At 37.6% G+C, this 27,133-nt stretch overlaps 3 protein-coding genes across 6 annotated transcripts; 1 reads left to right on the top strand and 2 right to left on the bottom strand.

Annotated features, from left to right (window-relative positions):
• The first annotated feature begins 1,360 nt into the window (after positions 1–1,360).
• On the top strand, positions 1,361–9,486 carry dcun1d4 (DCN1, defective in cullin neddylation 1, domain containing 4 (S. cerevisiae)). 4 transcript variants are annotated; one of them, XM_056764033.1, is made up of 11 exons: positions 1,361–1,446; positions 3,155–3,225; positions 4,211–4,250; positions 4,442–4,529; positions 5,329–5,417; positions 5,654–5,724; positions 5,811–5,902; positions 6,754–6,862; positions 7,687–7,791; positions 8,422–8,524; positions 8,657–9,486. In XM_056764033.1, the coding sequence occupies exons 1-11, from the start codon at positions 1,428–1,430 to the stop codon at positions 8,710–8,712; spliced, it is 843 nt and encodes a 280-aa protein (XP_056620011.1). In that variant the 5' UTR covers positions 1,361–1,427; the 3' UTR covers positions 8,713–9,486. The 4 variants fall into 4 exon arrangements, with proteins under 4 accessions (XP_056620011.1, XP_056620009.1, XP_056620008.1 ...); XM_056764031.1 differs by lacking the exon at positions 1,361–1,446 and adding an exon at positions 1,533–1,777; XM_056764030.1 differs by lacking the exon at positions 1,361–1,446 and adding an exon at positions 2,270–2,401.
• Positions 9,487–10,719: 1,233 nt separating this feature from the next.
• On the bottom strand, positions 10,720–21,756 carry LOC130434111 (uncharacterized). Its single transcript, XM_056764029.1, has 5 exons — positions 21,562–21,756; positions 20,707–21,141; positions 18,251–18,420; positions 17,524–17,866; positions 10,720–17,408 (listed from the first exon to the last, which is right to left on the bottom strand). Exons 2-5 carry the CDS (start codon positions 21,128–21,130, stop codon positions 11,926–11,928), a joined length of 6,420 nt encoding a protein of 2,139 aa, XP_056620007.1. The 5' UTR covers positions 21,131–21,141; positions 21,562–21,756; the 3' UTR covers positions 10,720–11,925.
• A 502-nt stretch (positions 21,757–22,258) lies between these two features.
• On the bottom strand, positions 22,259–26,798 carry sgcb (sarcoglycan, beta (dystrophin-associated glycoprotein)). The gene is made up of 6 exons (XM_056765312.1): positions 26,717–26,798; positions 25,148–25,357; positions 24,659–24,844; positions 24,366–24,557; positions 23,994–24,125; positions 22,259–23,873 (listed from the first exon to the last, which is right to left on the bottom strand). Exons 1-6 carry the CDS (start codon positions 26,729–26,731, stop codon positions 23,667–23,669), a joined length of 942 nt encoding a protein of 313 aa, XP_056621290.1. The 5' UTR covers positions 26,732–26,798; the 3' UTR covers positions 22,259–23,666.
• Between the last annotated feature and the right edge of the window lie 335 nt (positions 26,799–27,133).

Genomic DNA, 27,133 nt, shown 5'->3' with positions numbered 1-27,133 from the left:
CCTCAGAAACAACTGTATAGTATCATGCAATGTAAGTGGCTTTGCGTCTGTAAAATATAAATATAAACATGTCTTAAATTCATCAGTTCACATCTAATGAGCAGGATCTAGAGTTCTTATATTCCTTATTTAAAACGGTGGTGATTTAGATGTGAGGATGTGATTGTTGAAAAGATGGTACAGATGGACAATAGTAAACGTTGCCTTCAAACGTTGATAGGAGTCCACAAGTTCATCGGGAGAGATGGGAAACTTATTTTTCTACGTGTGTTAAGTATCTGTGGATTCCATGAGATAAAACTGGAGTTCTTGTATTGCTTATTAAAGCCGGATGGTTTTGATGGTTGTTGCAGCACCTGTCAAAAATGTTTGTCATTTGGCACACTGGTGATAACAGTAGTTAGAAGTCATGCAATTTAAGGCAACATGCAAAGACAACAATGCTCTTTATTGTCAGTTTATGTTCTACTATTTCTACTATTATTCTACTGCTAGGTGCTAAAATGTTTGCAGAAACAGCACTTACAGTGTTTTGTGTTTCTAGGTTCCCTTCCGTATTTTTCATTTCTCAATCCAACCATCCTATCTGGAAGACCCTCCAGTGTACCCCCCTGATTGTTCCCCCCTCTACCGGACAGCCAAATCAATCGATTTTTATGAGTCTGGAGGGGGCTTCAAACATTTCGATACCAGCCTGAGTGTAACTATTGATAATACTGTGATCTCTAGGAGCCTCGACGGCGAATGGTCTCCAGAATGAGGCGAAGGCTTTGGTTTACAGCTGTGGTTAAGAGGATAATAAACAATTCAAATCCATCTTTACATCAGTGTAAATCAAGAGCCTACATCATCACATACAATTCAATAATACTTAAACATCTGTTGTCCTTTCCTCAATATATACATCATGACTTGCACAACTGGGGTTTCGCGTGCGATTTATTATTTATGATTTAAAGTTTTCACAGAGATGTTTAGGAGCACAATAATGCATACGGCACTCATGAACTAGTTGCAAGTAAAGTTGGCTCTCTCGTCTGATAATGTTGTATTGTGCTCTTAACATTGTTTAGTAAGTTCAAGTGTGTTCTTAGCCAATAGGATGTCATCGTGGGTTGGCTTTCTTCTTAGCACGAGGAAACTATCATCACTGATGGGATAGGATATACTTTTCGGCCACTAATATGCTCTGAGAGGAGGGAGTACAAACAAGCATTAACCAATCCTGTCCATATATAGACGGGAAAAACACAATCCTCTCCGCGCACGTTATTTGACACGCCTATCGACCAATCGTTCGCGGATATGGGCGTGGTGACTACGATCCTCGTCCAGCTAAATCATTTGTGGGCGTGTATAATATTGACGTGTCCCGCCCACTGGCCGGTCTGCAGACTCGCACAAATACAGTTGTGTGTTTCATAAAAATGCACTCAGATGCGTCAAGTAAGTACAACAGTAAATTTTCAAAGCTATTCGTATGCTGGCGACCACTGTTGAAATTTAAGAACGTACTGCACCCTGACAGGTCTACGTGACATTTTGTTACGCGCACGGTTCGCTTTATTGACGCATTTATGAGTAAAGTAGCCGTTACCGGAGGGAGCATACAAATCATTAGATTGACTCTGAGCTTGCTAGCTCTCTCTCTTTGTGTTTGTACTCCGATGTCTTTGGTGCTTACAAGCGACAGCGACCTTGCAAGTATTATCGCAGGCGTTGCATTTTATACTTCTTTGCACTAGTATTTAGACACTTCGTGAAAGCAATCTGAGAGGTATCTGATTCTATATACACAATGCACATATACACTAATTACCTTTTAATACTCAAATAATCTGAGGGGAACCATCTCTTCATAAGTGGAGTGAGCAATGCAAACCCATCGAAAAGCATGTCAAAGGTAAATGTTTTAAACGGGTCAGTTTTTCGAGGAAATGCGGAGAAAAAATACAGGGGCTGAAAATCGTGACGCAGTTGTGTAAAATTTTAGTGCTTTGCAAACATGTCGTGTGTGTTTTTGCGCATTACTGTACGCCTGTCCGACATTCCAACTATATCTTGACTTGGCAAATGTAATATTATAATAAGAAAATGTGTCTTTTTTTCATAATTTGGGTCGCGTTCATCAGTTGGGGTGAGTGTCAGGAGAGTACCGATTGAAATTACGGTTTGGGGAATTCTGGGAAATGTGGTCCGTTCAGCCGTACCATTTTATTGGCAAACGCAGGCGTTGAATGTCAATTAGACTACGTCCCCCAGAAGTCGTGTAGACTCGATACTTTGTAAAGTCGTTTCAAGTTGTGCGTGTATATAGTTTTATGTTACATATGTGGCAGATCCGTTATGAAAAAATTAATATAGAGGGAAATCAACATAGAGCTGCGAATGGTTGAAATGTGTAGGTGTAAATTCGTGTAATTCGGTTTCCTAAATGTTTGTTGTGTTTTATCTGCTGGTATTTCGGATAACTGCGTCACAGGTTCACAAATAGTCACGTTTTATATCGAGTTTGGTTAAATGTAATGCACTTAAATAGATTACTGACACTATTTGATACATACCTTTGATCATATCTCTATTCTCTGCTCGAACATTGCTCATATATAAAGGCCTCTACCACGATACTTTATTTTTTAACCCGGATTAACGATCATGCATTATGGAATAGTATTTTGTGCGTTATATATCCTATGCATACGTCATGTCTCTATTGTGAATCATTGCTGTTTCTTTCCGTTTTTCTCTTACAAATGCATTATACTGTTGATGAGATGAAAACTAATTTTCATGCACAAAATACATAGTTTACCTCCATCTTATAGGCGAAACCATATTGTATAGTCTAAGAAAAAAAATTCTCTTGTAAAACACAAACCGAACATTTGAAGTATCCTGTAGGCGTGTATATTTTTATAATACACGCTTTATGATCTCGGATGTACTCTCGTGTTTCCATCAATCTGAAAGCTGACTGAGCAGATGCTTATGTTCCCTTTTCATAACTTGACATACAGACTAATTAATGTAATAATGTGTAAAACAATACACACATGTTAAACTTCTAAGAGGCCATATACATACTAATTATTATCTTACATATCTACATATGACTGTCAGGAGTAACAGACATGCGTTTTTATATCTTCCTCAGATTTCCAGCTGAACTCCCATTTGTCCACACTGGCCAGTATCCACAAGATCTACCACACCCTGCACAGGCTGGTGAATATGACATCCATGTGCTTGCACATTATCATCAGGGCAGAGTTAAATGCAAGATCTAAACAAGGAGCATGTATACATAGAGGGCTCGTGCCGTCCAAATGTCTGTGTTTTGCTATTCGATGTGAGCAGAGAATTGATAGTTGATTCTATCATATCAACGTGATTCAGGTACAACAGGAAAGTCAACAGAGAGTTCACTGATCAACATATGTGCCTTTCAGTCCTTACAAAAGTTTACTGATGTTTAATGTGTCACATGTATTTTATTATGTTAATAAAGTCATTAAGTTGATGGAAACACAAAGAGGGTTGTTCCTAAAAGAAAGAAGAAAAGTAAAGTATGCAGAAAGTAAAAGAAAGTATGCAGTAAAAATGTATTGAATAAAGACATGTGCATGTGATGCTCGGCCTCCAAAGAGAAGTAAAACACCTAATTTAAGAAAGGAATGATTGGCACAATTGGAAAAGTTAGTAGATGACATCACCCTTGTTTGATTTACTTACCTTCTATGATAATGTCAAATTGATGTGATTTGCAAATGTGAAGACGGCTGATGGCGTTGTTGTGGTTATTTTGAGATAAGAGTTCCCTATTCCAGCCATTCCGTTGTTAGGCGTCAGATATTGTTCATCTTATATTAAGATGCAAGAGCTGACATGTTGTACACAACGGTCTAGCATTGAATGACATTGTGTGATAGGGAAATTTGGCTCGACTAGAGATTCAGGTGGTCAATCATGTACTGCCGGTTTGATCAAAACAGTCATTTACTTAAATAACTACCTTCATTCTGACCGAATTGTGCTCTCCGTGAGCTTATTTCCAGAACCCTCCTCCAGAACGACTTATCTGTGAGAAAGCTGCTCCCACAGCATCTGTAAAGGTTACACGCTTGGTAAAATAAAACTGTTCTGCTGCACCGTGTTGTTTGAGTGAGAGAGATGAGCGAGTGTGTTGAAAGCAGTTTCTTTCTCTCTGTAGAACCTGACAGAAGACGTCGGCCCAGAGACCCAGGGCTCAGGTAGTGACCTCACATCCAACTGGCATGGCCTTCATCTTTCCAGTATTGTAATCTAATTATACTATGCAAATTCTCTGTAGCAATAATAATTTGTTTCGCTGCCACCGTAGCCTGCTGCAACCACAACACCACGACGGATGTTTACTACATAAGAGGAACTTTTGTCATCTTGGTATTTTCTCTTTCTCCAGCCTGCTGCTCCAGAGCCATGCCCCCCAGGAAAAAGAGAAGACCCACTGCCGGAGATGACTTATCTGCCAAGAAGAGCCGACAGGACAAGTATGTCTAAAAGCCTGTTCATAAACCATTCATTCATCTTTCTAGAGTTCAATTCTCATCCTCAATTTTCCCTTCTGTCTGTCTCTTGACCTTCCTCTCATTCACGTATTCTTTCACACACTCATGATGTACTGCCATCATCTACATAGAATTTGATTCAAGGCTAAATAAAGCTGCACATTTAATTCAAATTTAACAGAAATTATGATAAGCTGTAACAAATTATATACTCCGCATGTTATCATGCAATGAGTTGTTTATAATATGGGAAAGCTGTAGAACTTGTCTGAACAGCTCTGGGATGGTGCTTTAGAAACATTTTTAACTTTAGATTTTTTGCTAGTATTTATTTATTGTACAAATCTTGCTTTGGTGGTTTTAAAAGTTGGATTCATTGTCAAGTGTACAGCAAGCACAATGTGTACAAGAAGGACCTTAAATCATTTTCACTCGAGTAACATTTTTAGCCATGATATCAAAACAGCAAAAATGCTAAATGGGTTTCATTTTGCAGATCAGTTTTATGATAATCACTTTTTTTTGTTTATATACTGAGGCACTTTTAGTAATAGTAATTTAAAAAAATAATAATAATAAATTGCAGTGCAGTTTTAAAGAACCGGGACCACTGGTGCTGACAGAGAGCTAATTTGTTTTATTTCCTCTTGAATTCATACTGACATGGCTCTTTCCACGCCCTCAAAAGCATATATTGGAGCTTTGTCTAGTGAGTAGGTGTCTATAACTTGTATGCGTGTGTGTTTGTTTGTATTTATGGCCTTTGCACATTTCTTTATAGTGTTTACAGAAAGCAGGAGACATTACAAATCCAGGAGGCAGAGGCTTTCTCTAGCAAGAGATGTCTGGAGTGGTTCTATGAATATGCAGGTACAGGGCTAAATTTTTTAACATCATATCATGGATATGAAAGAAAGGTAGTGGTTCAAAGATTATTACTTTTCAGAAAAATACTTATTGGAAAGATTGTAATTAGGGTGCAGTAAGTTCATAAAATAGTTGATTGACAGATTTTACCAAGCTATTCTGAAATACGATTTTAAAATTTAATTAATCATTTTTTATGTCATAAAAATGTGATAATACACAAAATATGTGTGTTTCAGGTTGTGATGATGTGGTGGGACCAGAGGGGATGGAGAAATTCTGTGAAGACATTGGAGTGGAACCTGAAAATGTAAGAAGCTCATCTGATTTTTATTTGTATTTTTATCTTACTTTCTTTTCCATCAGTGGTAATTGTACTGTAATGTTTGTATACAGGTGGTGATGCTGGTATTGGCATGGAAGCTTGATGCACAGAGTATGGGTTACTTCACTTTACAGGAGTGGCTCAAGGGAATGGGCTCATTGCAGTATGTTTGCCTAAATATGAACACAACATCCATTCTTCTGTGTAACACACATGTAGTTTTTTTAATGCTGTGTTGCTAAATGCATTGGGTGATTATCAGACATGAAACATAAAAAAGAAGGCGATGGCATTAAATTGAACATTTTTATGTGACCCTGTACAACAAAACCAGTCTTAAGGCTCAATTTTTAGAAATTGGGATTTTTACATCATCTGAAAGCTGAATAAATAAGCGTTCTATTAATGGTTTGTCAGGATAAGACAACATTTGGTTGAGATATAACTAATTACAACTTTGGAATCTGGGGGTGCAAAAGATACAAATATTGAGAAAATGGCCTTCGACGTTGTTAATCAGAAGCGATATAGCAGGCCATTGCTAAGAAGAAACAGGTTTGTTTTAATGGTCACTTTTGGCTTACTGCTGTAATGACGTTGTGGAGAATAAATGAACCCAAAAGCAGAAATTCTAAGTAATTCTCAAAGAGCGAGCAGCAGCGGGCTTTTTGTTCAGTGATTTTGCTGCATCCACTCACAAAAGAAAGTTTTGATATACGTACGGTTGCAAACTATATAAATGGAAGATGATCTTGAATTAAAATCTTAATGATTTTTAGAATAAAAGAAAAATCAACAATTTTGACCCATACATATTTGTGCTTATTGCAAAATATACCTGTGCTTATTATGATTTTTTTGTCGTATATTGTAATAAATTAAACCATTTTAATTCTGTTGCAACAATCGAGCATATTGTCACATTACAATAAAACACGATTTTGAGAACATTCAATTTTTTTGTTTTGCTACACTCCCAACCTTCACTTTTCCTTCTCTTCCTTCTTTGTGCAGGTGTGACTCTACTGAAAAACTCAGGAACTCCTTAGACTACCTGAGGTCTGTCCTCAACGACGCCACCAGTTTCAAGCTCATTTACCGATATGCCTTCGACTTTGCCAGGGTAAGCGTGTGTGCATTAGGACAGATGATTGATGAACACCAATTATCCTCCGCTGTACTACGAACATCACTGTGTTTGGTTTAATGGTTGCCTGTGGGTGTACATCTGGGTCTGTTTTGTTTCATTGGTTTTCATGTGCTGTGGAAAAGCTCAAGATTGTTGGGAGAAGCTGCTATTTTGTGTTTCTCCGTCTCTTTGTCTGCTCAGCCGAAGCTTTTCTTGTTCTGATAGTTGATTTGTCATTTTTCTGTTGTCTTGGAATGAGTTGGGAACTTTGCTGAGCGAGCCTTTTACTGGAGCCATTCGATAGGGCCAATAAAGTGGAGGAGACAAATAAATAGCTTGTGGCAACCTTGAATGGATAATGTTACGTTTATAGATAAAACAGAGTTGTTAATATCTGGGCTCATCCTGTATTGACCATTTAAACCCAATCTTCATCATCATTAATGCTGCTGCATTTCATGGTCGCTGTGCAAAAGGTTTTGAGATTGGAAATCCAGTTTAATATTCTGGTTACCTTTTCTTTTAAAACCTTGACACTGAATCTTGACCAGTGCTGTTAATGTCTTGCAGGATTAATGTGCTGTACTGTAAGGCATGTGAGTCAAAGACAGAGAAATTTGAAATGTTAAACACTCACCAATACTACATATAAAACACCAGGTGATGACCATCGTCTCTGTAAGCATAGAGTCTTCTATGAGGAAACATATAGAATTTCTTTGGCTTTCCAGTTTGTTTACAGATCAATTCCCCTCCACCAATATTTTTATTGGCATTACTATGAATGTTTTGTTATAATAATTTCTCCCCCCTTGCAGGAGAAGGATCAGAGGAGTTTAGACTTGAATACTGCCAAGTGCATGCTGGGACTTCTGCTCGGGAAGACCTGGCCACTGTTTCCAGTGTTTAACCAGTTTCTAGAAGTAAATATTAATTCATTTGAATCCTTCTACCCTACCAGCCAAAAGTTTGAACACACTTATTCATTCTTTTCTAATATTAACTGTGATCAAGTTGTGATGGAAATTATATTATTTTCTTTCTGTGTGTATTATTTTATAGTGACCAATGAAAATGTTATACAAATCAAATATATTTTAGCCACCTCCAAGCCTCAACACTTGGCTAGATTAGGACAGAATACTGAATCGCACAACCAACAAATTTTATAAAAAACTTTCATCGCTTTAACACTAATAATACTTGGAAATAAGGTTTTGTGTATTGTGCGTAATATTTCTTAAGGAAAAATATTACATTGCTCCCTCATTTCCAAGACACTGAATAAAAGTGTCTGTTTAATGAGTAAATGTAAGGTTGGACCGTTATCAGTTTTTTTTCCATTGCAACTCATCCATAAATCAGTCAATCCAAATGTTTTTTAAACCATGCGACGCTAATTTAGTCAGGAGTGTCCAATCTTTGACTGGTTACATGCACAAATATTTGCACATGTAAAAGACATGTTTTAGGTCATAAGTACGTGTTTTTTTTTTCTAATTTTTACTGTCATGTATTTCTTACTGACATCCTTTTTCCTTTTCCTCCCACAGCAATCCAAGTATAAGGTTATAAATAAAGATCAATGGTGCAATGTTCTAGAATTCAGTAGGACTATCAACCTTGACCTCAGTAACTATGACGAGGATGGGGCTTGTAAGTATAAGCACACACACACTTAAACATGTCTTTATACCTATAGATACAGTAACATTATCAAATAGCTTTGCACATTCTAGCTTTGGGAAAATTGGCTTGACTAACATTCATGCGATTGTCTCTGTTCAGGGCCAGTGCTGTTGGATGAATTTGTGGAATGGTATAAAGACAGAGAAATGTCGTAGCGACGACTTCCTCGTTCACCTCCATCAACAACTAGAAATCAATCGCCAACAATCACCACGACAATGACGACAGAAACGGCTTTGAAACAAACATCTAGAAAACAAAGTACAAATGAAAACCGAAGTGTTTGGGAGACTGTTGGTGGCCCCTGGCAGTGAGGGCCAAGCGTATGAGTGTTTGCATAGAATGTAATTAATGCACATGTTTGTATGTTGCCCTTTTAGCCTGGGCCATAGGAGGGTCACTGGTGGTTGTGTGTTGGAGAAACAACATTCCACCAACTTCACCTAGCCCCTCTAGCCCACATTGCATTGTGGGCAAGCACACGGCCAGCTTTTGGGCCGCCTTCCCACCCCACTGTGATGTTTCATATTGCTGTGAATGTTTCCATAGGCTCTTGTGCGGAGGATGCATTAGGCAGGATAGATAAAACTCCCATATTGTCTGAGGTCTTAAGAAAGGAAGGAAAAAGTAAGAACATCTGCTTGACTGTTTACTAAAGTAACCTTTGAGAGTGTCGCTCTGCTGATGTGGTCCAAACACTGTTTACTATGGTTGGCATGTTGGAAGATGTGGACAGTCAGAACATGCTACCATAGCTATATAGTGTCCTTTGCCATTCTTACCGGATTTTGTTGTCGCTTAATAAACGCACCACAGGTAAGCGTGTAGATGACATTTTTCTACTATGAAGAAGCACTTAATTTTGTTTTTTGTATCAGTATCACAACACCAGTTTCTTTTCTTAATACCCATTAAAAGATCAAAGAGAAGAGCTTTACTGGTCACATGTGAAATAATGAAGGCTATACGTATTCCTTACTTTAAACAGCCTTGTCTACATGTATTAAGAGTATACCAAAATATCCTGTAACACTACAGGACAGTTATGAACTAGGCATGAAATATCAATGGACAGTGTATGGCGTACAGATATGAAATGGAACGGTACCATTGCAAAAGGAGCAAAAAAATGTGTAAACTTCACCCACTTGTTCTAGACCAATCTGTCATCTGTGCTCCTTACCTGCGATCTTTGATCTGAAAGAGCATTGGAAGCGTGTTAAAATGTGCTATGGGAATGTGGTCAGGTGCTAAGGTTTAGTCACAAAGTGAGTGTATGTCTTCCCTTTTAAAATCTACTGTACGTAGAGGCCAGTGTTAATTTTCTTCCCAAACAACATGTACACATAGGTAGATATGGCCGTTTTGCCAAAGAGTGCAAGCAGATTCTTAAAGGGACTGCTGTCTATATTCACTGTGTCACTTGATCGTGCATCGGGTTACATTTCATTGGTCCATGATCACACTTTTAGCAATGTAACTACACTGGACACGTCAAAGTAAAAATAAAAGTTAGGAAACAAGAAAGATAGGAAGCAAGAAAGCGGTTAAAGTGCACTTTTGATTTCTGTGATAAATTGTCACAATACTTGCATAGATATCCCGCCTCCAAGCGCAGACGGGTCTCTGGACACACCCTCTTCCACAGATCTTGTGGACAAATGTGATCACCTTAACCCATAGTGACAAATACCTAGCTAACTATTTAACGTTCTAGTTATGTTTGTAAAACTGTTAAATTTTGTCTATGGCTGTGGCGTGAAGCTTACTTGTTACCCGAACAAGAAAAAGGCATGCATGCATTCTGCAATTAGAGCTGTTTTTGTGAATGAATGAGATTTTCCTTCTGTATATACTTTTTCTGCTTGTTTTTCTTTTTTTTTGTACAGGTATTTGTAGACGTGTACTTTTTTGTGCTTAATTTTGTTATCTGCAGTCAGGCAGTCCTAACACTTTATGAGAAACATGATTGTGTGATGGTATTTAGAGCTTAAACACACCTGTAACCTCATATGTTGAGATGTTCCACTCTGCATTGCCTATTCCACCCTCTCCACCATCTCCACCAATCGCTAAACTACCATCTAACTCCAGAATCTACAAATCCATGACTTTTTAGTTTGTTTGAAGGTACATGTAATAAAAAAAATGAAGTACATACATTTAAATAATTGTCAACCTTTATTTAAATGTAACCAGGAAACAACTGTTGCCCACAAAGACAAGATGTTTGTTTAATTCGTTTTTCGAATGTTAGAGGTTGCTCGTCTTCAATTATTTTTTTAAGTGCAAAGTTCATCCACACGGTATCTGAGGAATTAGCAGTCTATGTATGCTGTGCATGCTGTGCATGCTGGTCACTATCAATCTGGATAGTATCTTTGGACACACACCACAGTCCCATTCATTTGCACCTGTTTGTGCCTGAGGGAGATTTATGCTGAATTTGAACTTATCAGAGTTTCTGTATGTGGTTATGACTGTTGCATTTGTTGGGGGAGTATGTAATGCAGAGGGTTGAGCATTCTCATCTGATTGTATATATGTATGGATGTGTGTACATGTGTCTGTTTCAACCTCTCTACATTCACTATATATATAAAGGGGTTTATTAACGAAACATGTAGTAGTAATTTTAACCTGTTCTGAAATTACATTTTGTGACGGAAAGAAATTACACAATTACGCTATTTGGAAGTGTCCAATTGGCGATAATTCACTAAAAAAAGAAAATTCTGTCATGAATAACTAACCCTATTGTCAATTAAAACCTGTATGGACTTCTTTCTTCTGCAGGTGAGTAAATGATGACGGAATTTTCATTTTTGGATGAACTATCCCATTAATTCGTTATCTGTTAAGTGGTCGACAGATTTAGATTTTTTTGACAAATGTTGACCACAAATTTATACCCTTATACCCAGATTTATAAATTTATTTTAATCTTTACTACAAAAATTGACAAAATGTGTTAATAATTATTATCATTCTTGCAAAACTCATTCTTATGTAAGTTAATACTCTTTTCTTAATACTAAATATGCTCTTAATGCCATAGAACCATTTATGTTTGCCCAACGAACAATAACGTCCTTACTTTTTTATAATCTACAGAACCCGATTTTTACTACAACAGAGAACAGAAAGGTTCTTTGGATGTAAAAGGTTCCTTATGGAACCGTACATTCAAAAATGGTTATTCTGTGCCATTGTGAAGCACAAAACAATACAGAGTATACAGAACATATTAAATTCAGTTTAGCATAATAGATAAACTACATCAAGTGTATTTACAATACAGTCCCACTCCAACACTGAGTTATACAAAACCTGCATTTTAAGGATTAATTTACATTGCATTCTTAAATCTAAATTAAAAATTCCTTATATTTTGTATTTACAGAGTCTACCGGTGACTTGGATCTGTGTCCTGAGATATTCTTAGTTTTAAGACCCTGCAAAACCGGGACTTCAACTACCTCTGAGCGTCTGTGTGTGACTGTATTTGCTGTAGATGCACTGTCATAATCCACCTGTGAGCCACCATCCTGCTTGATACCCTCTTGTGTGATGGAGGACGGAGAGGTAATGCCAAACTCTTCCATTGCCTTTCTTCTTTGCTGAACTAATCGCCTTCGTTCTTGCCTTTGACGCATCTCAGAATTTTCTCTTAGATACTCTCTGGCATTCTCTTGTTCTTGGTAGGAAGGTGGGGGTATTTGTGTAAGTGATGGTGGGTTGTTTTGTGGGGGTGGTAGATCCATAACCACATGTCCAACTAAATCTCTGGTGGTGCTGGAGAAGTACCCTGACTTCTTCAATTCTGGTTTTAGGCCAGTCTGTTCTACTACATACTGTTTTGTTCTGATGTTGTGTTTGTAATGGAATTCAGACATCAGTGAATCAGATCCAGTCTTTATTACCAAAGCAGATCCTTTTTTCAGTGAGCCAGGAGGTGATGCCTCAGATGATGAACTGGACCATCTTGTTTCTACATCTGCCTTTGCTTTAGGTGTAGAGTATGTTTTTATTGATTTCATAGATAACTTGTTGAGTGCTGTGTTGAGTTTGACATCCTCAACTGAGGAGTTGTCAGGGAAAGAGGGGTCATGTTGTTCGAACTCTATGTATCTTTTTACCTTTGGTAGCTGACTAAAAGAGGCCCCAATTTGTCTGTATGACGTATTACCATCATTTGTAGATGGTTTAATATCTTCCTCAGATGAAGTACTTGACTTTCTTATTTCTTGAATTTTCCTAGACATTCCAACACTTTGAGAAGTGGATGACGGAGATGGGAAATGTTGTTCTGGCTGTGTAAAATAAATATATCTTCTAACCTTTGGTATTCTATCAAGATATCTTCCAGTTTGCCCTCTAAAATTGTCTTCCGTAGCAGTTAATGTGATATTGTCCTCAGATGAAGTGCTCTGTCTCCTTGATTCTGTTGTCTTCACACTGGTGGCTGGTTGAACATCAATCTTAGCTGATTTGGTTTCTGTCACCTTTATGGATTTTGCAGGTGGCAGACCCAGGGAATCTTCAGATTGTGTGAATTTAACGTATCTCTTTACTTTTGGAATTTGTACAAAGGATTCACCTGTTTTTCTAATCATATTATCATCATTAGTAGATAGTTGGACATCAACTTCATCCTCAGATGAAGTGCTTGATTTTCTTGTTTCATGAACTACAACAGATTTGTTGACTCTTTGAGAAGTTGTTGATGGAGCAGGGAACTGATTTTCAGGCTGTGTGAAATGAATATATCTCTTAACTTTTGGTATTCTATCAAGAGGTGCTCCCGTTTGGCCAAAGAAATTGTGTTCTTGAGCAGTTAGTACATAGTCATCTTCAGATGAAGTGTTCCGTCTCATTGATTCTACTTTTGTTTTATTTTCAGTTGTGACATGTAATGTATTCAAGGTAGGATTGGTAGGTACAACTGAGAGATAAGGCACGTTTTGTTTAAATAGAAGATTTCTCTTCACTTGTGGTAGTCTTTCTAAAGAAACGCCTGTTTGACCAAATAATTCCTTTTCCTTTGCTGTAGGATTGACTTCAACTTCAGATAAGCTGCTGGACTGCGAAGATTGTATCACTGCTCCAGTTGTGGCCTCAGTTTTTGTAGAAGGACTGGATACTGACAGAGTTGGGGAAGTAGGTTCCGACTGTTTAAATGCAATATATCTCTTCACCTTTGAAACTCCCTTAGAAGATGCACCTATTTTCTGTTCTTCCACAGGTGTCAGTTTTCCTTCATCCTCAGATGATGATGTGATTGATCTTCTTGCTTCCACCATAATGTTTTTATTGATTGAGGAAAGCGATGGTGTTAGAGTTTGATAAAGAGGTTCAGACTGCTTAAAATTAATGAATCTTTTTACTTTTGGAATTTTTTCAACAGATACCTTGGCATGTGTTAAGTAACTGGCTTCCCCAGGGGATGCGTCAACTTTAGCTTCTTTTTTCACCTCCATCTCAGGTGTGACATTTTTTTTTGTTGAGGATTGAGACAATGATGGGCGATTTGAGGAAGGAGATTTGAATTGTTTAAATTCAATATACTGATTAACCTTTGGTACTGTATCAAGATACACACCTATTTGCCCTAAGAAATTGTCTACTTCAGGATCAGATTTGACATTTGACTTGACAGGTGTGCTTGAACTTTTTTCCACCACTTCTTCTTCGGATGATGATGAACTTGACCTCCTGGTAACAGGTGGTGCCACTACTTTTGGTGGGATGCTTTGTTTGCTCACTTGATGTGTCTTTGAAGATGGTTCAGTGCGTGAGAATTCAATGTATCTTTTTACTTTAGGAAGTCTGAAGTTTTCACCTTCAGTAGATTTGACATCATCCTCAGATGAGGAACTAAATCTCCTTGACTCAGTCTTTGCTATCAAGTCAGCTGTGACAACCGCAGGGGTTGAAGGAGGAGATGGCAGTCGGGCTTTATAATGAGGAGCAGAATGAGAAAACTGAAGGTATCTCTTGACTTTAGGTAGGTGATCAAGTGATAAACTCTTTCTCAAGATAGTGTGCTCTTCATGCTGAGAACTGATACTGCCTCCCTCAGATGAGGAACTTGAGCTGGATTTTCTGGATTTGAATTCTGCCCTTTCCTCATTTGTGTTTCCTATTTTATCTGCAGGACGAGATGATAATTGATCTGGTGATTGTGGATCGGAGATAGTAAACGCAAGTGATTTTGTAGGTCTTTTTAACTGATCAAAAGACAATCCAATATCGGCAAAGAAACTGTCCTCGTTGGTGGTTTGTTGGACCGTGTCCTCAGTTAACTTGGAGTGTGTTTTGTAAGTCAGATCAAGAACTTCTCCAGTTGGCCCAGAGTCATTTTCATGTCTGTTAAAGAATCTAGTACCTAACAGTTTTAGTCTTGCTAGACCTTTAAGTTGTTTCTTCTCAAGTACATCTGTGCTGCTGGAGGAGTTATCAAAGGGAATGTTGAGCACTGTATCTGAAGTGGTGAGTTCTCTTTTAATCTCAGGTTCTGTTTTGAACTCTAGTTTTCTTGGGTATGCTAAAAAATTATCTTCATCCTCACTGGAACTCTCACTACTTGATCGATCAGTGTCACGGTCTCTGTTTAGTGTACTTTGATTTATCCTATAGGTAGGATGCACATGGTATAGTGGCAGTCCCTCAGGACTGAAATTTGATGGATTTCTCTGATTAGTCAGAGGTATTTGTCCCGATATATCAACCTTTGTTGTGGCCTCAATTTTAGGCGAAGGACTGGAAACTGTCAGATTTGGAGATGAAGGTTCAACTTGCTTAAATGTAATGTATCTTTTTACTTTTGGAAGTCCATCAGAGGCCACTTCTCTTTTCCCAAAGAATTTATCTTCAAAGGTCAGTTTTCCTTCATCCTCAGATGATGATGTGCTAGATCTTCTTTCCTCCACCCTAACATCTTTACTGATTGAGGAAGGTGATGTTGAAAGAGTTGGAAAATGAGGTTCAGATTGCTTAAAATGAATGTACCTTTTTACTTTTGGAATTTCTTCAACAGATACCTTGACATGTGTTAAGTAGCTAGGTTCTCCAGGGGATGAGTCAACTTTAGCTTCTGTTTTCACCTTTATCTCAGATGCGACATTCTTTTTTGTTGAAGAAGGAGACAATGATGGCAGTGATGAGGATTGAGGTTTGGACTGTTTAAATTGAACATATCGCTTAACCTTTGGAACGGCATCGACAGACACACTTGCCCAGCTACCAAATACACCTTCACTTATCTTCGGAGTGTCATCAATATGCCTACCCTCATCAACGCTTTCTTCACGAGTAAAAGTCAAATGTATGTCTGATGGGTCCAAGGTGATGGTCTCTTGTCTGATAAAAACACCAGCCCCAGGTTGTGACTTGTCATCGATAGTGGCGTCTTCAGGAGTCCAGTCTGAATCGGTTTTCCTGTATGATTCCTTTAAGATCTCAGATTGCTCCTGTAACTCTGGATTTACAGTATAACTGTTAAGTCCATCACTATCATCACTTTTACTTGAACGAAAGGAGCTTAATGTGTCACGCTTCTTTACATCATCAACAGAAACTTCTTTACCAAATGGTATGTCAACCCCAGTCACATGTGAATTAAAGTTTAATTTGTAGGTGGGTGATTCCATGTTGCCTTGCCTCCATGTGTCTTCGTCATCTACCGGGTGCCCTAAAGCAAAGCTGGAGAGATATTTTTCAGACTCTTCGTTGAAAGAAAAACTCTCTCCACTGTCATTCCATAATTCTGTGTCCAAATCATCAACATTCTGTTCTGTCAAACTCTCTGGCCACCCTGACTCTTTAATAAATCCTATAAATGGATCCTCTGTTGTTGTATTAGTGACAGATACAGTGACAGCAGCAGGGTCAACGCTTTGTTCAATGAATTCCCCAACTTCACCTGAAAAGTTTTCAATCTGAATTTGTCTTGAGTGAGATGATGATGATGAAGAAGATGATGATTTACTGCTCCGTCTGCTTTGTTGGTAAACGGCACCATCAGGAATTGGCCCAAATTCCAGAGCTGTGTTTGAGTTGGGTGCCAGTGTTTTATTGTTTGTAACCAAAACATTTACCTCGCCTTCCTGTGTTGAGCTGCTGCTTATGCTGTTTGCTCTTCCTCTGTGATGATCCATCTCAGGGGCCTGCTCTCTCCATTCAGACTGTTTATTTTTCTCTATATGTTCATATACATTCTCAACCTCTGTGTTGCTCTCAGAGGAGCCATCTGAATGGACATCCTCTACGGTTACATAGTAAGGCACGTTACTTCCTTGATCCCCCACTTCTGTGATTTCACCAAATGTAACTCTTGATCCCGCTCTTACAACTCGTCCTTGTTCACCTGCATCAGAATACCCTTCATTAACATATGGCTGAGGCTCTGTGGAAGAAGCTCTAGATGTTGTTGGTGATTGACTGGATTGTTTCTTCGATCGTATTCTCCTCCATAATTTGTCTAAAAGTGGTCGCAAAAGAACACCAAGAATAAAAGCCACAATGAATGTGATGAAGACCGAGAGGCAGACAGCAGTTACAAATTCTGATTGGGTCTTTGTTCCTTGTCGTACCAAAGGGTTATTCCTGGTCACATTTGTATTGTCATTCTCAACACGTTCATCCTGGGTAATTGGTGCTTCTCGCCGTGGTCTGTGGTCACTGGGTTTTGTGTAAACTTGTAGATCAAAAACAGATATGTGCTCCCCTTTGAGACCTGAAACACATATATAAAGCCCTTCATGCTGCTCTGTGATGTCCTTTATTACAAGCTGTGGTTGGGGTTCTGTGACTTGGCCATGTGGAGTCCACCAATGAACTTGCATGGAATCTACAAACAACAACAGCTAATTTTTAACAAATGTAATTAGATATTATATTTGCACTGGTTTAAGAAGTTAATAAATAAGAGCAAATTTCCGAAATAACAAAAGTAAAATCAACACCTTGACTGTCATTGCGGCAGGAAATTAATAGCTGCGCCCCTTCATCCACAAGCATGTTATGATAGCGACCAGACGTGCTGTATTCATGTGTTGGACAGGTGAGATCTGAGTCCTTCAGATGAAGCAGATCTTTCCCAGCATGCTGCGTTGGAGAATCACACACTACTTTCCAGGAATCATCACCCACTTCGTTATCAAAACTTATCCATCTTCTCAAGGTCTTCAAGCTGCAGTCACACATCCATCTATTGAAGGAGACATTCACCAAAGTATTCAGGCCCCGTAAAGACTGGTAGGCAGGAACGGGTATAGTGGCCAGCTGGTTATAGCTCAGATCCAGGACCTGGAATGATCAAAACATAATGAATGTTAAGTTTCTTGCACAGGTGAATGTTTTGCTTCATATCATCAGGAGATGCGAGGATTACTTTTGTGTTGCTTCTATCTGCTTTTTTGAGTGTTACAGACAAGGCACATGTGGACTTGAATTTAATCAAATACCATTTTTTAAATCTGCTGTTCTACTGAAGGAACAGTGTCATACAAATCTTGGATGGCCTGGTGGTGAGTAAAATAGCTAATTTTTAATTATTCATTGTACTAATGCTTTAGAAGTATAGAAACATCAAATCCAAATGACATCAGGATATTGGTTTAATTGTAAGTTCCCACTAGGTGGCACACACTTCCAAACAGGTGAAATTGTGTAATAGTTGTGAAATGTTACCTCCAGCTGTTTCAGGTCAATAAAGGCATGTGAGTGAATGCTTCTGATGCAGTTATGTTGGACATGGAGCTCTTTCAGACTAGTAGAGTTGGTCAGGTCATAAGGTCCTATTGCAGATATCTGGTTATAAGACAGGTGAAGAATCTGCAGGGACTTCAGGCAGCGCAATCCTTTGAGGAGAAATAACCGTAGCATATGACATAAGGAATAACAACCATATAAACGTTATAGTAAAATGTCTAGTGTAGTAAACATATTTAGCTTTTAAGAAGCAACTGGGTAATGGATGTCCCACACAAGTCAACAGTTCTTCAGTACCCAAGATTAACATTATAGTTGTATTTGTTCAGCCTTCCCTGCCATTAACCCCATAAAACACAAACACCATGTTGCGCCAATATCTGAGGCCTGGCAATACCTCACATGATGCTGCACAGTTAAAGTGTAACCCTGTTTATGAAATTCAGGTTTTGCAGTTAATGTTAAGCATTGCAGCTTATAGTGCATCCTTATGACAAATACACAAAATACTTAAACAAAAACTATATAAAACACTTTAAAGCAAGAACGAGCCGTCTTGGTGTATGGTACCCCATGTGGTTGATAAGCACTCTTGTCTGTTATGTCGTAAATATTGCCGCTGTATAAACTTCCATGTTGGCAGCGCAATACACGTGAATATAGGCAGAAACCACTGTTACATCATGTCACTTCATAAACTGTGCATGGAAATCACTCTTTTGGCTGCCGTGGGTTATACTACTGGGCTATGCTAATAGTTCAAACTAGTTTCTGAGGTAGCAGTTGGTTACAAACGATGGCCACTAGGTGTCACTGCGCTGCAACAGAAGAAAACACACGCTAACACAAAAAACACAATCAAATTCAGAAAGCTTCTTCATTAGTTTGGCGACACATGCCCTGCAAATACTCGCAACACAAACAAACACAGAAACGCGCTGCAAGCTGCATGGACAACAACGGAAGTGTTTCCGGGGGACCGCAAAAACTGAAGCCCCTGATTGGGACGCGCTTCATTTTGACTGTTCAAACTGCGGAATGTTCAACAATCTAATCATTTGTAACTTTACTGAGTTTTTCTTTTAAAATTCGAACAAAAGAGGAACATTGATTAAACATTAGGCAGTTGTCACATTATAATTTAGGCGAAGGCTTATGACTGACAATACCACACTATACTGCAATACACCTTTGGACACTAGAAACCCATGTGAAAGGGTTGGTCAGAATACAAGGGCATTATAAACATGACTCTGGAATGTGACTTCGATCATTATAACCCCTTTACAACCTGTTATAAGGTACAGGAATGCCAGTGCCCATCCCATATGACTAAATCACAGGTGATTTTTAACCTGAAGGTGGATCCACAGTTTAAAAGGAATCTTAAGAACTCCTAATCGCACTGAGCAAAGTTCTCCTGGTGATGCAGTAATTTAACATGGGGTTGGAAATGTGTGTGTGCAAGACAAGAGACAGAGAGAGTGGGAGAGGCCTTTGGACAAAAGCAATACTTTTAGAGTTTTATAACTAAACCCACACATCATGTATGTATTTAATTCTAAAATTCTCAGCTATGAAGAATGACTGCTGTTACTTGTCTTTACACACAAACCCAATGCAGGAGATCATAACACACTAAAAGCTGTCCGTACAGAATGCATTTTTAAAGGGATAGTTCACCCAAAAATGAAATTCTGTCATCATTTACTTAATCTGTTCCAGAACTTTATAAATTACTTTGTTCTATTGAACACAAAGGAAGATATTTGGAAGAATTTTAGTAGTTTTCTGTTCTGCGACATCATTGACTTGAGGGTTAGTAATTCATGATAGAATCTTAATTTTTGGGTTATCTGTTCCTTTAACAATGAACAATAAACAATATCAGTATGTCAATCAAGGAGAAATTCCCACTTTTGAACTGTCTTTGACATTGTTGACCCAGGCTCTGATTCTAGAGAACTGGATATTTTAGTTTAGTTTCTTTTTTGGGTGTATTAGCTGGAGCCATCATGTGAATATTTATCAATTATAATATTGAATAGTTAATAAACTGTAAATATATGAATGTCACAAGTTAAACTGTGTGACATCTAACAAAGCCACTTTCCAGGCTGATCTCATGGGAATGCATGACTATTTTACGAGATTGCTAATTCGTGTGAATCGTAACTCGAAAAAATGCTGAAGCCCATCCCTTAACCACATCCCTCAAACTAGAGGGACTGGAGCGAAAGCAAATCGTACTTAAAAGTACGAATGAGATTGTACAAATTCTTCGAATTTAGCCATCTTGTAAAATAGTTACAAATAGTGTTTTTCATAACTATTGCTATTACAGTGAAACAAAGATAAATAACTAATGCCGTGTGGTAAAGTATTACTTTAGGTATTAGTATGTACAAACATTGATATTCTTCTGCTGCACATACCCCTTGGTAGATGTTTTAGATGGTTTCTTTCAGCAGACAGCAACTGAAGGTCAGGTGCCCAAGCATTACATTCCTGCGCTCCACTTGAGTGGGTCCTAGTGCCAGACCCATTTTTCTTTATATCCAGATCAAGACGCACCAAAGAATTGCCTCCCACCCAGAGGTGCAATAGTCCCTTCAATTTCACATGACCTGAACTGAGAGGTGCCAGAGAATACAGTGCATTATGGGATATGTTCAAGGAAACAGCAGTTGCTGGAATGCGTACAGGAGTCTTGGTCAGACCCAAAGAAGAGCAGTTGAGGAGAGGACCTCGCTGACACAGGCAGGGAACAGCACAGGCAAGAGAGGCGGGGAAGGAGTGTGTCGTCCAGAAGTGGAGGAGCAACACAACCACACCAAGAACGGAGCTGTACGCTGACATTATAGTCAGCCCTAAACAGAACAAATGGTGGATGTTTTAAAATGGCAATATTAATGCAATACATTTACGCATTTGGCAGACGATTTTATTCAAAGCGACTTACATTGCATACTATACATTTGTTTATGATTATGTGCAATGCCTGGGATTCGAACCCATGACCTTGGCGTTGTTAGCGCCATGCTCTAAACACGGTATATTATAGCATTGTTACAACAATAGACAATAAAAGACTATTAAACATCTTTTTATTGAACACAGATCCCCTACTCTGACTGTACCACAGAATAAGCATACAAAACTTCATTGATATGGAGGAATGCCAACTCTTAGCCATTACCTACCAATCCTTTGTTTGCAGAAACACAAGTAAAAGTTAAAAAGAATGAAGACATGTTATATAGAATAATATGAATATGTTAAAATCGTACCTTTCGATTGTAACAATGCTCTGCTCGGTTCAGGTAATCTTGTGTCTGTAGCTCTGTGTAATTGGAAACAAACCACTGAGAGCGACTGAGAAATTCCTTGACTTTAACTCCAACTTCCCTAAGATCAAAGTCTGAATATTGTTATGGCACCTGACACTCACACAAAACAAATGTTCAATCACTCACTCGAGTAAGTTAATGTCTTACCTGGGATTGCTTCATCCCAACCATAATGCAGTTTTCAAAATATGTTTTTAATGTAAAAGGTCGATGAGAACAAGTAGCATTTTTGTAGTAATGTATTATGCATTGCAATAGAAGTTTGTTCTTTTGTCAACGAATAATTTATTAACATTAATCATTGACAAGTACATTAATATCTTAACTCAGTGGTCACATATGATATGATAATCAATAGCAAAACCATGTCTAATATTTGTTATCTTTAAGATCAGCATATTTTTCATACACTGTAAAAAACTCTATGTAAATAGGGCACAGTGTACTACGCTTATATATTTTTTACCAGAATTTGGTCTCTTGGACTGTGTGTTGTGGTCAAGGTAACAAAAATGTCCAAAAGAATTATGGATAATGTCCCGGCATAAAATTACGTATTCTTTTTTTTTTCGTAACAGTCCAAGCACTCACATTGCACATATTGCATTTCAAATAAATTAACAATAACACTGCAATATAAAAGCCAGGATTTATTTTTTGTTTCATTTAAATATGACAAATGCTTTTCACCATACAGTTTTTAAACATATGATTTGATAATAAATGATTTAATGCAATTTTTTTGATTCTTCAAAAAAAAAAATTAAGTTACAGTCTCTTACTGTAAGCAAGGATGACTGTTAGTTAAGAAACGGTTTAGGCATCACAATAATACATATCTGAGAAACAAAAAAACACCTCAAATAAATACCACCCATGTGCCTAGATGGACAAGACCAAAACATTAAGGTTAAGGTTATATTGCACAAAATATCACACTCCAACAACACGTATATCATAGACATTTCCTGTTTTTATCTTATCAAAAGATAATGCATTGATGCACAACTCCAAACATATCAATGGACATAAAATAATTTATTTTTAGTTCATAGCAATCTGAGAAAGTTAAAAGTAACTGGGCACTGTTATAAAAAACATTTCAATATGTGCCACTTGTCACTTCATGAGGTTTCGCACTGATATTGTTACTTATATATGTTGATCTTGTTTCATACAAAACAAGACCAAATTTGACCAAAATCAAAAATCCGACATAGTAAACGTGATGTTAAAAAAACGATATGATATTAATGACATCTGAGCTGCTATACAATACTGACCAAATGTCTGCTAAGACCACATTATCCAGAGCTGTCATTAACCTATATATTTGAATTAGAACACAACATTGGTAATCTCATTGCCAATAATGTACAGATCACGAAAAAGTGTAGCTCAAGATCTACATTGGTCTTATACCCTGCCTTTGTATTATGAACTGTACATATAAAACTAAAATGAAACAAAGGTGGTTTGAATATTCCAATGTTAAGCGCTAGTGAATGCTACTGTACAAACCACTGCATCATGTAATTAACATGTTTTTATGTTTTCATTTGATGACAGATGGCAATATTAAAGTATGTACTGTAATACTACTGCTCAAAAAACAATAGGATCAATTATTCCACTATATTACAATATAAAAGCACATGCAGTGAAGGCTGAAAGTTGGCAGCTTAATGGCTATAAAACACTGATACGAGCCAAAGATAACAGAGAACTCTCGGGAAGGCAATTACATAAAAGAAAACAGGATTGCCTATGCTGTGCCAGGTTTATGGTTTTAAGGGAGTGATTATTACCATAGGAGAACACCATGTGTCTGAGACCTCCAATAAAGTACGTAGGTGTGTAGAAAAAACTGTCCTTGTGGGAGGAAGTGTGAGGGTGGACAGTGTTTGTTTTTCGTGTATTGCTTGTATACACTAATATTATAATACTCTTCACTCTTTGTCTCTTTGTCAATTCATTAAAAATGCGCATATGAAGACATAATTAAGTAGCATGTTTTTGTTTTCCAGTGGTTCTTCTCTCTGGCATTAGTGTGCTGCTCCACAGGGGTTGTCGGAGGTTTGGCAGCCCATGTTGGAGTATTTAACCTGAACTCTGAAGAGGGTCCCGTCGGCACACATGCACAGTTTATACCTCTCCTGCCCCTCGTTAAAGTACAGATCTGCCCCTAGAGATGAGTTGGGTATATGTGATGGACTGAGCATCACCGAACCGTTTAGTATGATGTTGTTTTCCTGTCCACAAAATGTCCAAATGGAATAAAAGTACATTTAATATTCAATCAATATAAAAATACAGGATATCAAGCGAAGAAATGCATTTCAAAGACTTCATAATTAACCTGTTGTACTTACCGCTTTTAGCTCAATGCCCCCACCCATGTTGAACTCCACAGTTTTGCCCATGATGTACACTCCCTCATTGCCACGAATAATGACTTTTCCATCTCCTTTGATAGTGAGGTCAGAGGACGCATTACTGGTGATCTGCCAAAGGAATGCAATGATTCACTATGCAACTAGTCCACTTTATTGTGAGAAATGATTAATACACAGATCTTTGGATTCTGATTGGTCGATCGTGACGCTTTTTTAATGTCTCTTTCCATTTGAACACAATGCAAACATTTTTAGTGGATAAAGTATAACTTAACAACGTAGAGAAAGTCATGTTTGATATGTTAGCGAGAAATGAAACTCTAAATAAAGATTATTAAATGTACTTACTCTCTCAGTAGAGGCTTTCTTCACGTTGAGAACTTTAACATCTTTGGGTAGGTGGAACTCATGGGTATCAAAATCTGTGCTGAAGAAAGTATTCTGAGTGCGGGGGTCGGTGAATGAGACGCCTAAGTCGCTGACGATCGACATCTTTTCTTCTTCTACGCTTAGCCTAGTGTTGCCCTGCTTGAAAACCACCTGTAACACAAATTTCAATCGGTCGATACATTTTCCCTTTTTCAGTAATGTTTAACACAGATAACACAGATAAAACAGATAAAGACAGTGTCTTGACTGACGGGGTTATTGTTGCCTGTGATGATAAGATCTTGGTCCTTCCTACCACCCACTGTGCTCTTATGCAGTGGGTGAACCACACCCATATCAGCCTTCTGTTTGAAGCGTAGCAGTCCACTGTTGTGAAACTCCATACTTTGACAACCTCCAGGACCGATACGTATAACTGTCCATATCACCAGAGTTATCTGTAAAACAAACACAGCACTCATACTCATGTTGTGGAATGATGTTTGGTTTTTGAACTTAGATTTAATGACATTCATTAATAATTCCAATAAATATTTAATTACAATCATAACTACATGTAAAAAATAAAATACATCAAATCACAAGGATTGATATTAGACACAACTGTAGTAGAATACGAACAGTGTAAAACAGACAGAATGGATTTAAAATTTAATGTGGAAATCATGCATAATAAAATCATTTAAAAGTGCATCAAGATATATTCATATCACAGACATAAAAACAGACAAAAAACTCACAATAAGGTTGATGAGCGCAAGCAGAAAAAGTAGAATAATAATGGCAATGGCAATGATGCCCTTGCGACCCCTCAGTCCAGTCTTATGAAGCCTCTCCTCTTCAATAGGAATATAGCCAGCCTTAAAATTACTGTTGTGTTCTTTATTTACTGTTCTGCGCTCTATAGCCTTCTCCCTCATGGACTTCTTCACTGGGGCGTTTGAGATTTCCTATTAGAACATGGAAATAGGAAGATTACAATGACTGAATTTTGCAGTAGTCCATCACGCCACCAACATCTATAGACCCTTTTGCTTAACCTAAACAACACTGGTCCAGATGCACGTCCTATTTCAGTTTTTTAACACTCCAGAAATGTTAAGACTAAATTCAGCCAATAGAACATTTAATTTAGAACAGATTTGAATTGTTATAGATCACATATTTTTATGTGTGGACTCAAAGGTCTTCACGTTCATAAAGGTGTTCTAGCAGAGTAACTATGAATACTAAATGCAGTTCCTCCCATTTACTGAATTACTTTCAGTAAGTGTATATTTTTAGTAAGTGTATAGGAGTGTATATTCCATTGTATTATGAAGGACCACAAATACTTGTGTTTATTATTCAACATCACACTATTCAAATAAAAGCAACTTTACACTGTATTATTATACACCACACATCTATAACATCAACCTGTTGCATGCCAGTATTACTGCTATAATGCACAATGCCACATTGGCACAATATTGTCAGTGATGCCAACGCTGCTACAACATCTACATTGGTGTTTAACCATTGTCATATATTCATTTGCATATTTGCATCCACTATTATATTTAATCTTTCTTATTTCGTTGTCTTATATTTTAATTCTTTGGAATGATATAACTATCTTAGAATCTTACTTAAATTCTAAACTCAAAAATTGAATAATTTTCTAATTTAAATTTCCATATATATATTTATCCTGTGCTGAGAGTTGTACCAAGCATTTCACTATCGTTACATGTCAAACTGTGCATAGTTGTGTATGTGACCAATAAAACTATAGGAACTTAATGTCTATTGAGTGCCACATGTCTCGGTCTCATCTAATAACAATTCATTATTTATTCAAATGGCTCTTCTATTAAAATAAATTAACAATACACACACATTCACACAGCATTACAGTGATTTCTAAATAAGAAACTCGGTGGTACTGTGTCAGGAATGCAGTATACGACTCCTGTCTGCATGTATGCCTAAAAATAAATGACACGCACTCCTTGCCGTGCAATAAATATGAACATTCGCATTAACACAGAAAATACATTTTATTTAAAAAAGAAACATAATTGAATCCATGTTTTACTCTAAACAACAACAACAAACATAGGCACACATGGAACCCTTCAATAACAAGTCATTTTTTCCATTAACGCGCCTGGCCATAAATAGCGCAGATGATCATTACCGATTTAACAGACATCCCGTAGACATCGACACAAAGTTGCTATATGACATTGTTTCATTCAACGCGCTTTAACGCAAATAATAGCTTGCAGTGAAGGAATGCGGTGCAGAAAACATTAAAAACAGACCTGCTCGGACGCCATGTTTAACCTCCCTCTCCCAGATCACTGTTACTGCGTCTGACAGCCTCGCGCAGCCTGAGGAGCAAACCATTGAGAGAAAACCGTTATCCCACAATACTCACGAATGAAGAATATATTTTGTCTTGTCATATTATCTCTGCGTGCGGAATTATTTTATACTCTGAATTATACAAGGACACTGTTCAAGATGAAGGTGAGTTATTAGAACAGACAACAATTTAGTATAACTGTCAGATGGTTTGATCCTTCGCTATAAAGAGCAATCAAATGGACTTGCCATATAAGGAAAGTACAAATAAAGAAACACTCACGTTCAGAAACTGAGAGTTTTTAAAACAAATACACTTTTTTTACATTATTTTCATTTATGTTTATGTTTTTAATTTTTAAACTATTTTACAT

This window comes from Triplophysa dalaica, chromosome 13 (genome assembly GCF_015846415.1).
Source record: "Triplophysa dalaica isolate WHDGS20190420 chromosome 13, ASM1584641v1, whole genome shotgun sequence".
Taxonomy (NCBI): Eukaryota; Metazoa; Chordata; class Actinopteri; order Cypriniformes; family Nemacheilidae; genus Triplophysa; species Triplophysa dalaica.
This window is presented reverse-complemented; position numbering and strand designations above follow the sequence as displayed.